The sequence below is a fragment of the Cebus imitator genome, unplaced genomic scaffold (genome assembly GCF_001604975.1).
Source record: "Cebus imitator isolate Cc_AM_T3 unplaced genomic scaffold, Cebus_imitator-1.0 Scaffold68, whole genome shotgun sequence".
NCBI lineage: Eukaryota > Metazoa > Chordata > Mammalia > Primates > Cebidae > Cebus > Cebus imitator.
Genome location: NW_016107383.1, coordinates 9,601,842 through 9,612,795, shown reverse-complemented (window position 1 = coordinate 9,612,795; position 10,954 = coordinate 9,601,842). Strand labels below are relative to the sequence as shown.

Below are 10,954 nucleotides of genomic sequence, written 5' to 3'. Positions count from 1 at the left end.
TGTCATGGATTTCGTCACCTAGGATCCTGGAGGAGGAAATCACAGCTCTCCCCAGCGATCCTTCCAGGCAGATGGTGGGAAATAGAGATCCATTGAGTAGCACCCACAGGCTCGTGTTCTGGCTTCCCTTGTGACCACCTGCCACCTTCAATGTGGCTAAGAACCATCTTCAGTAACTCTCCACAAGTCACAGCAACCTGTTTACAGACAGCTTGAATTCCCAGGCACTTTTAGGACAGGGGACTCAGGATGGTTCCAAGCAGGCAGCAAAGCCTTCTCTAAGAGAAGCCACTCCTCCCAATCTATTTTTGCCGATGTAAACACTTGCCAAGGAAACAAGGCATGCGGGCATGCGCGGGACCTGCAGGCCCTCAGGTTGCTGCAAAAGGCAACTGGAAAGTCACATGTCATAACAGTGGAAAGTACATATGCAACTATTCTTAGCCCTGGAATGTATACACTGTCTCCCTGCCCAGCAGTCCTTGCACAAAGCTCTAGAAAACTATGAAAGTGCCTTCAGCATAAACAAATCCAGAAACCTCCCAGGACAAATCATTTGCCAACTGAAGGAAAGGCTTGGGGTTTATGGTTTCTCTCGGAGCTAGAGGTAGAAACTCTCTGGGGAGACAAGCCAGACCAGGCATCAGTGGATGTCACTGCAGCAAAACAAGGTAAGTATCCCTCATGCTTCTTTCTTCTGCAGGTAGACAGCCAGGTGTCATCCAATAAACCAGGGAATTGTTTGGTCCCTCTTTCTATTCATTCCATCTTTAAAACAAGACTCGATGAAGTCATAGTTAAATATATATATATATATCAAAGGTGCATTTTCTTCCCTCATTTCTGTCCAGTTAACAGAGGGCCACACCTCCAGAGCGTCATCCTTGGGGAATGATTGACACTTAGAAAGAGATGTTTAGACAAGCTTACTCAATAATAGATATGCTGCCAATAGGAGAAAGGATATTTTCATGGGAAAAATGCTCACAAATTTCTGCTGTTCAAATGTATGGACCGTTATCTTGCTTCAGACTAGCATTTCAGCTTCTGATAATGGAGTAACTTCCAACAACTTTAGTTTGTTTGGTTGTTTCTCTCAGATTAGCTGAAGATACTATTTGCCCATTACCTTTGAAAATAACCATGGAAAATAACCAAAAAGAGCTCAGGTATGAGATATGTGTAGCCTTCCTTTCCAGCCTTCCCTACACAATGTTCATGGTGACATTTACAAACATCATGGGGAATGGACATAGAAGCACCAGGTCTTGGAACCCCTGCAGCTGAACCCTCCAGCACATGCTGCTAAGAAAGTCTTGACTCTTGCTGACTCTGGAGGCTTCCTTCTCTCTTTGTAGGATGGACAAGGAGTCACCAGATGGGCTGCTCTTCAAAGACCATGACTTCTCTTCTGACTTGTTGAGGCAACTCAACAGCTTAAGGCAAAGCAGGATTCTGACTGATGTGAGCATCTGTGCCGGTGCCTCGGAAATCCCCTGCCACCGCAACGTGCTGGCCTCCAGCAGCCCCTACTTCAGGGCTATGTTCTGCAGCAGCTTCCGGGAGAAGAATGAAGCCAAAGTGCAGCTGAAAGGCATTGACTCCCCAACCCTGGACCAAATTGTCTCCTACGTGTACACAGGGGAAGTGCGCATCACTGCAGACAATGTGCTCCCCGTGATGGAGGCTGCCTCCATGCTACAGTTCCCAAAGCTGTTTGAGGCCTGCTCCTCATACTTGCAAAGGCAGCTGGCCCCCAGCAACTGCCTGGGCATGATCAGACTCTCAGAAATCTTAAGCTGCGAGACCCTCAAGAAGAAAGCCAGGGAAGTGGCACTGACGTCCTTCCCAGAGGTGGCCACGTCGGCTGACCTGAAGGAGCTCTGTGCTTTGGAGTTGAGAGACTATCTCGGAGATGATGGGCTCTGTGGGGAGGAGGAAAAGGTGTTTGAGGCTCTCATGGTTTGGATTAAGCATGACCTCCAGGCCCGGAAGCGGTACATGCAGGAACTGTTCAAGCAGGTCAGGCTGCAGTACATCCACCCGGCCTTCTTCTACCACTTCATCGCCAATGATGCCCTCCTGCAGTCATCACCTGCATGCCAGATCATCTTGGAGACGGCCAAGAGACAGATGTTCTCTTTGTGTGGCACCAGTGCCCCAGACTGCAAACTCCTGTTGCATGTCCCTCCGAGAAGCTCTTACCAAGATTTCCTCATCCTTTTGGGTGGAAGGAAGGACAGCCAGCAGACCACCAGGGACGTCTTACTATACAGCAAACAGACCGGCCAATGGCAGAGCCTTGCTAAACTCCCGACCCGGCTGTACAAGGCCTCTGCCGTCACCTTGCACCGGAGCATCTACGTGCTGGGGGGCATGGCTGTCAGCTCAGGGAGGAGTCTGGTCAGTCACAACGTCTACATCTACTCCCTGAAACTCAATCAGTGGAGGCTGGGGGAGCCCATGCTGGTAGCCCGCTACTCCCACAGAAGCACCGCCCATAAGAACTTCATCTTCTCCATCGGGGGGACTGGAGAAGGACAGGAGCTCATGGGCTCCATGGAAAGGTATGACAGCATTTGCAATGCCTGGGAGAGTATGGCCAGCATGCCCGTGGGTGTGCTCCACCCTGCAGTTGCCGTGAAAGACCAAAGACTCTACCTCTTTGGAGGAGAGGACATCATGCAGAACCCTGTGCGCCTTATCCAGGTAAATGGCCTGTTTTTCCCATCACATAAGTGCATGAGTATGTGTGCATGGACACGCCCACATCTGCATGCACACACATGCACGTGCTTACATATTCACCAACACACATACATATGCACACACATACATATATGCATACATATACACAAATGCACATTTGCATACATGCATGCACACATACATATGTGCACAAATGTATATTCATTCATATGTATGCATAGGCGCACCTACCAACATGCATACATATGCACATGCATACACATATACAATTCATGCATACATACACACATTTACATATATCCACACATACATGCATTTATACATATGCATGAACACAATATATGCATACACGAAAACATGCACACACGTGTGTACCCATGTATACACATATAAACACTTGTCATTTGCAAGGAAGGAAGAGAAAGGGAGAGAGGGAATAATAATTTTCAGAAAGATTTTTTCAATTTATAAATTATTTTTGTGCAAGAATAATACATACAAATACCACCCCTATCCACAGAGTTTATCTTCATTTGAGTAAAAAATTTTTAACTAAAAATTCAAGCTATTGTAGAACATACTGAATGTCAGATAGTGAAGTCCTATAGGAATCTGGCAGATATTTGTAACTCAAGTCCGTAAGGCCTTAAAAGAAGATTCCCAAGACTTGGTCCGCACCTCTGTGACCAAAGCCCCTGGAACCTGACCTGAGATCACTGAATCAAAATATCTTTGTGTGAGATCCTAAATTGTATGGTTTATAAAAGTCCCCAGGAGATTCTAAGGTGCAACCGGCTTGGGAAACCCCTACTTTTAATGATCGGCAGACATTAATTTCACTGACAAGCTCTCTGAGAAGTATGATCAGTAAAGGCCACGTGTCAGAATATTAAGTGTTTTCTAACTCTGTGCAAGCTCCTGGTAATCTCTGCAGTTCATCTAATGATATGGGGAACGTGAATACTGAGTCTGTCTACAGATAATGAAGAAGCACCCACGAGATGTACTTTGCTCATTTAGGAGAGTTATGTTGAACAACAACCATTGTGAAGGGCCTGGACACCCAGCAATTTACACGTAACCCTCAGTTGCAATTCAGATGCTGAAGAGAGGGGTGCTCTAAGAGCACAGTGGGGGTGCCCTAAACTAGTGTAGAGCAAGTTTTCCCAACACACATGCAGCCTAAGATGGATTTGAATGCGGCCCAACACAAATTCATAAGCTTTAACATTAAGAGATTTTTTTTTAGCTCATCAGCCATCGTCAGTGTTAGTGTGCTTCATGTGTGGCCCAGGGAAGACAAAAGATTGGACACTGCTGGTCTAGAGAGAATCAGAAAGAGTGCCAGGTCCAGGGAATGTTGCAGCAAACCCCGTGAAGTTGGCTGAAGCTGTCTTGAGCAGAGAGGCAGGAAAGGAGAGAAGAAGGTAAGGATGGAGAATAAAAGAGGGAGGAGGGAGTGGGGTTGGTGCTAGGAAAGAATGTAAGGGATGATCTGACTTGGAGAGAGATGCAGGAAGCTCCTGTGTCACCCGAAGCCAGAGTCAGAATTCTCTCTTGAGGGAGGAGGAGTGGTCCTGGGTAAGGGAGCAGCTCTTACAAAGGCCCTGAAGCACAAAGAGGTGCACCCCACGGCCTTGGGGAGCTGAAAGCAGGACAATGAAGCTGCAAGACAGAGCAAAGAGGAGAAGGGCAGTGTGCCGAGGGGTAGCTGGGGGCAGGCGTGAGTCCTTGTGTGATCTCCATCAGCCCCCTTCTCAGGCTACCTGGAGCAATCTCCTGCACTCACATTGCAGCCCCTGAGCCCCTCCCAGAAAAATCCTGGAACCTTCTTGAGGGATGGATATTTGTGGGGGTGAGGCTGGCCTGGCTGGGCTTTCTAGGCCTTGTCAAGAAATTGGGATTAGCCTTGTTATAAGTAAAATTTTATTGCTGAAAGAAACAGCACTTGAAGATAAAACCTCTCAGCAAGGCAGTTTACTTCTATAGAAGGGTGTGCCTCACAGATGGAGCAAAGGTGAGCACACACTTGGGCAAGGGAGGAAAAGGGGTTCTTATTCCGGACGGAGGTTGCCCCTACTGCTGTGTCGTTCCCCTATTGGCTAGGGTTAGACTGCACAGTCTAGGCTAATTGTCTGTTTTAAAGAGAGCAGGGGTACAAGCCAGAAGTGGCAGGGTGGGTGGCTTGGCAGGAAGGATGGTTACAGGCAGATCAGAGCAGGCAGCCAGGGCTGACCTAGGTCAAAGCAGGTAACCAGAGCAGGTGACTGGAGCAGGTGACCAGGGCAGGTGACCAAAGAAGGTGACCTGGGTGAGTCAGGACGGAGCCGGGGACTGGAGGAACAGATGTGAACTACTGATAAGAACTGGTGGAGAAGGTTGTTTACTGAAACTACAAGGAAGTTGAACTTTAAAATGGAGGACAAATGACTGAACATACTGACATACTGATTCTTTGAAGAGAAATGTAGACCTCTTTGTATTCAATAGTCTTAGAGCAATAGAACTTCATTGAAGGCTTTTAAGAAAGGTGGATGAGGCAATAAAATTCACATTTTTAGAAGTTACATCTGGATGCCTTGTAGGGAAGGGATTGGAGGGGGCCTAAGTGGATGAAGGGGAGAAGTGGGGGAATCTTCTAGAGTTCCAGGCAAGAGTGGAGATGGCTTGGACCCGGTCAGTTCCAGTAAAGATATTTTCGTTGCCTTCACTTCTCCAGCCTGTATTTTCAGTTCCTCCCTGACCACCTAGGCAGATTCTGAGTCTTTCTAGAATCACTATTCCAAATCCCACTCCTCTACTTGAACTGGGAGAGACCTTCTGCTCCCCTTGAGGCTCTGACCACACCATACAGATAACAAAGTGCCTCCATGTCAAGCTGGAGCCCCACCCTCTTTTCTATTTTTCAAAATAGAGACAACAAATATGCTCATTATTTCACATTGCAAGACTGCCACCAACCTGAGAATAAAACGCGAAGCTTAAGCTTCAAGCTCACATATCAAGAAATGTATAGTACAATCAAACAGGAAGTTGCCAAGCCAAGAAAATACGAAACCTCTGAGGGATCCTTTTGCATTGCAGGATGAAGAGGAGCAAGAAGAGAAAAAGCACTCATTTGGATGCTTTTCTTATCTACTTCACACTAGCTTTGAAATAGACAGTCTACTCATTCGAATATAGTTTAAAATGAATGCCTGGAGCTGCTTGATGGAGCAGGTTGGGTTTTCAGGCACAGGTTAAGAGTTTTCTTCATAGGCTTGTTCATCGGCATGTATGAGTTCTTTTCAGAACTATGCTGCAATGGAGTTACCATGCAAATCGTGCTGTATGTGTACATTTTTACCTGGCCTTCTCTCTACCTGTTTCTGGATGGCATTAAGCAAATCCTTTACCATAACAAAGTATTTCTTCCGTCACTGGTCAAAAAGCATCCTTTGTTGTGCTTGCCCCAGCTTCTTTGGGGAATGATGAGCATGGTGAGCAAACGTTTAATCTATTTTTAAATCCATACCCAAAGCTGAAGAACAGAAGGGCCAGGAGGCGATTATTCATTCAAGTAAAATGCAACCAGTGTTTGCTTTCCTTCCAAGGATCCCAGAGAGTTTGTCACTTACGTATTTTCAGATAAAACAGCCATCGTGACCCTCGCTTCCTCTAGTACTTGGCCTCCCCTAGGCTTTGCTGACTTCTTGAAGGACAGACAGAGACTTCAAGGGGTCTCTAATCTCAAAAGCTTCCATCCGGAAAAGCCACAATTTCTGGCTCCAGGCAGAGCCATGAGTGTGGTGGTTAAGAGCATGGACTCTGGGCTTGACCAGACCAGCTCCCCAGCTCACTGTAGTTGTATGACCCTGGGCATGTCATTTGACCTCTCTGAGTCTCAGTGGTCTAATCTGAAAGATGGAAGCAATAATAATACCTACCTCATTGGATGGTTATGAAGATCAAATTTAGTAAACTGATTTTTTTAACATTTTTAATAATACTGGTAATCTTATTTTAGTTTATTTTATCTTTTGAGAAGGCGTCTCGCTCTGTCATTCAGGCTGGAGTGTAGTGGTGTGATCTCAACTCACTGCAACCTCCACTTCCAGGGCTCAAGTGATCCTCCCACCTCAGCCTCCTGAGTAGCTGTAATTACAGGCATGAGCCACCACACTCAGCTAATTTTTTTGTATTTTTAGTAGAGATGGGATTTTACCATGTTGGCCAGACTGGTCTCAAACTCCTGACCTCCGTGATCCACCCACCTCAACCTCCCAAAGCGCTGGGTTAAAAGTGTGAGCCACTGTGCCTGCCCTGGTAATTCTGTTTTATAGGAAAATATTTTCTAGCAAAGAATACTATGCCTTTTTACTCTGTAAACAAGTGTTCTTGTTCCTTCTTTTCTTATATGAAATTCATCCTATATCTCTTGAGCTAAATTTTGCCCATAATGAACTAATTTACATTTGATATTTAGATTTAAACTGAGGACACTAACAAGAGAACACATTTCAGGAATGTTGATTTGATCCACTGTTTCAGAACATGGTAAAACAGCCTGCTTCCTTCTCTTTGGTCCTTCTCCCCTTTCTCATGCTGCATTTTTCTAGGACTGTAATGACTTTCAGGCATGAACTGTTCAAAAGCCTTCCTCACTTAGCCTCAGATTTATTCTGGGCTCTATGACCTTCTTGGATAAACCAGAACATTTAGAAATTTAAACATGAGCTAGAAATAAAAAATGATTGGAAAATCATTGGTTTTCTGAATACCCAAGTCTCCTCATTTCTCATTAAAAGAAAAACATGTTCCAAGCAAGGTAAGTAAAACATATATTATAATGCCAAACTCTTGGTCTATTCTATAGAAATACAGCCACTGATCTCTTGGGGTCACATTAAGATCAATTTTTAATAATACACTTCTTCCTGTTTTTCAATTCTTTTTTATTAACAATAATCTAGCTGCATTTTTAAAACTGGAGAAAACTAGAAAGAAAAATCTCACTCCTAGTTCACCCTCTAAATGATTACTTCTGCCTTTTTTTAAAGAATATTTAACTTTAAAATGCAGTGCCATGATTCTGTTTCTCCCTCAGGTCTATCACATTTCCAGAAACTCATGGTTCAAAATGGAGACAAGAATGATCAAGAATGTGTGTGCCCCTGCAGTGGTGCTTGGGGAGCGGATTGTCATTGTGGGAGGTGAGTCTGAACAGGGGATCACTGGGTGTGACACAAACTTGGCACCGTCTATGGAAAAAAGGCCACTCATAGACAGATGTTATTCTACAAGATTGTCTTTAAAAGTACATCCAACCAACCAGAGGAGCGTGGAGAATCTAACAAAACTCCTTCCTCATCCAGAAGTTTCTGTCTTTATCTGTAAACAATGGATGAAATAATACCTATCACACAGAGCTATTGTGATGATTAATGTACTCGTGTATCTAAAGCACTTAACACTATCCCGGACACACAGTAAATAAAACATGTTTGCTTCCGTCAATAATACCAGCTACTAATGGTTTGTTTCTCTGTGGTCATAGTATAGTGTCACGGTTAAGAGGACTGCTATTGGGGTCAGATAGACCAGGTTCAAATCCTGGCTCTGTCACTAACTGCCTATATACTGTTTAGCAAGTTAAACATCTTTCTGTGCCTCAGTTTGCTCGTCCATAAAATAAGGCTCCTAAAAGTGCCTACCAGATAAGGCTGTCATAAGGAACCCACTTCTGAGTTTCCAAAGGCTTGGGATTGTCATAGTTCTTGAGTGGGCATTTGAGACAGGAAGTTGCCAATGAGGCTGAGAAAGTTACAGGAATCAGGAAGCCGCTCCCAATCTAAGAATGGCTTATGCACTGCCTTAACTTGGGGTGAAGGTCAGAATCAGACAGATCTGTGTGGCAGCCCCACTCTGCCACAAAGCAGGCCTTGGCAGGCTAGCTCAACTCCCCATGCTCTAGTTCAGAGCCCCGGCCTCAGCCTTAGGCAGTGGCAGGGGTCAGACGCATTCCAGGACTGCTGACCTCTGGTCGCAGATGAGCAAGGCTGAGCCTGACCATATGTCATTTGGTTTTCAGGTTACACAAGGAGGATTCTTGCTTATGACCCCCAAACCAACAAATTTGTAAAATGTGCGGACATGAAAGACCGGAGGATGCACCACGGGGCCACGGTGATGGGAAACAAGCTCTACGTGACGGGCGGGCGGCGCCTGACCACAGACTGCAACATTGAGGACTCTGCCTCCTTTGACTGCTACGACCCCGAGACGGACACCTGGACATCCCAGGGGCAGCTGCCGCACAAGCTCTTTGACCACGCCTGCCTCACTCTCCAGTGCATACCCCGCATGTCCGCCCTCCCATGAGGTCAGCAAGAAACCTTCCGTCCTACTCAAGATGCCTCCTGTTGCAAGGGACACAAACCCAGCTCCAAAGGGCTTAACCCTAAGAGACTGCAGGGAGAGCTCACAAGACTGAGGTATCACAGTCGGGAGGCCTGGAACTCGGCATAGCATTGCCAGAACCCTCTCTCTGTCCTCTCCCTCTCTCGCTGTCTCTCTCCCCCACCTCCATCTCTCTCCTTTATCAGTCTCTGTCTCTCCGCATTCTCTCTCTCTCTCCCCACCCCATCTCTGTCTTTTTTTTTCGAGATGGAGTTTCACTCTGTAGCCCAGGCTGGAGTGCAGTAATGCAATCTCAGCTCACTGCAACCCCCACCTCCCAGGTTCAAGAGATTCTCACTCCTCGGCCTCCCAAGTACTGGGATTACAGGTGTGAGCCACCACACCCAGCATGTCTCCTTTCTGTCTCAGTTTCTCTGTCTCTCTTCTCTCTCTCTGAGTCTGTCTCTGTATCCCCCTCTCTGTTTCTCTCTTCTCTCTCTCTCTCAGTCTCCCCTCTCTCTTCCTTTCTCTCCTCCCTAGATTTTCTTCTCTTCCTACCTCATCTCTATTAGACTTCCTTCTCCAGCAAGCTTCTTTATTCACCCACACAGTATGGGGACAATGGCAACTGATAAACCCAGACTCATTTTCCAGCTTTACATCTTCAGGGGACAACTTTGCCATTATCCATATATTAAACCTAAAGAACAATGCTTATGGGCCTTTCTTGAATTCCATGCCTACCTCTTGAGCCAATCACTGTTGCCAGGACTGGCTAGTCCTGGACCATGTCCGCACAGACAAAGGTGGGGTTACCTCTTGTGATTGACAGCCCATCCAAACTGTACGTGATGGATTCAAAGCATTTCTCCAAAGGGAGAAATCTAGACAAAAACCACATCTGCCCAGGACATCACTGAAATCTGGAACAAGAGTGCTGAGACCCCAGAGGATTCCTGGATGTGCTTGGTCCAGGTGGCAGCGTGAGAAATTGGCCCTGACCTTGTTTTTCTGCATTCTATGGATGTAGTACATTGAAATTCCAGAGACGTCTGCACAATTCAGTATCTAATGTTTGTAAAATTATCCTGCACTGCCAGAATAAAGTTTGTTTCTGGTGCCAAATGATGTTTTTCTGCAGCCTCTGGGGAGCTATAAACCTGCATAATTAATCAGGGTGTTCATTTCGGTCAGTGTTATAAGGATTGTTCTGGGGAAAGTCAACAAATTCTCTCAGTGCTTACAGCAGTCATTGCCCTCGGATGCCAGGGCTGACTATCTCTATAGCCCCCGTTATCTCGAGGTGCCTCCCACACTGGCACGGTCCCAAACTCAGGAATAAGCTGAAGTGGAGAACAGTGGTTCTCAGCATTGCCTGCACAACACCGTCATCTGAAAACGGGGCCAGCCCCATTCGAGAAAAATGAACAGGGATGCTTTGGGGGAGGGGGGGCCAGACACTGTATTTTTTGAAAAGCTTCCCAGATGACTGAAATGTGCAGTCAGGGTCGAGAACCACTGCCCTGCTCAGCTGTGGGCATGGAAGACCTCCATGGCTTGTTCCATTCCCCTCCTGTTCTGGTCAGCCCGTCCGAGCCCAGTGATGTAGGCTAAGTCCTCTCCCCACCAACTCTGCAATCAGTCTTGCTGCCCTGAGCCTGACACCGGAGTTTACTCCAAGCTGTGGCCTTCCTCCCCATCTGGCTCTCCAGGTTGATGTTCTAGACTTTTCCTCATTCTAAGTTGTCTTTTTTATACTTTGGATTCTCCTGCTGGGGTCTGAAGCTCTGCTGTGCTCCCCAGATCACTTGGCTGCGGTCAGAGAGAGACCCTGCCTGGATTGCCAGCCCTGCTCCTCAGCCTGGAC

At 46.4% G+C, this 10,954-nt stretch overlaps 1 protein-coding gene across 3 annotated transcripts; it reads left to right on the top strand.

Moving 5' to 3' along the window:
• Positions 1-443: 443 nt before the first annotated feature.
• On the top strand, positions 444-9,300 carry KLHL38 (kelch like family member 38). Of its 3 annotated transcripts, none has more exons than XM_017530737.2 (4): positions 444-671; positions 1,359-2,709; positions 7,796-7,901; positions 8,780-9,300. In XM_017530737.2, exons 1-4 carry the CDS (start codon positions 586-588, stop codon positions 9,067-9,069), a joined length of 1,833 nt encoding a protein of 610 aa, XP_017386226.1. In that variant the 5' UTR covers positions 444-585; the 3' UTR covers positions 9,070-9,300. The 3 variants fall into 3 exon arrangements, with proteins under 3 accessions (XP_017386226.1, XP_017386228.1, XP_017386227.1); XM_017530739.2 differs by having other exon boundaries at positions 582-671; positions 1,101-2,709; positions 8,780-9,133; XM_017530738.2 differs by having other exon boundaries at positions 586-671; positions 1,200-2,709; positions 8,780-9,133.
• Positions 9,301-10,954: the final 1,654 nt, after the last annotated feature.

Bases quoted from the DNA above. Each gene is read 5' to 3' on its own strand.
- KLHL38 (XM_017530737.2), top strand. From the start codon at position 586: ATGGTTTCTCTCGGAGCTAGAGGTAGAAACTCTCTGGGGAGACAAGCC. The intron at 672-1,358 runs GTAAGTATCCCT...CTCTCTTTGTAG, and splicing joins TGTCACTGCAGCAAAACAAG to GATGGACAAGGAGTCACCAG. The intron at 7,902-8,779 runs GTGAGTCTGAAC...TTTGGTTTTCAG, and splicing joins GCGGATTGTCATTGTGGGAG to GTTACACAAGGAGGATTCTT.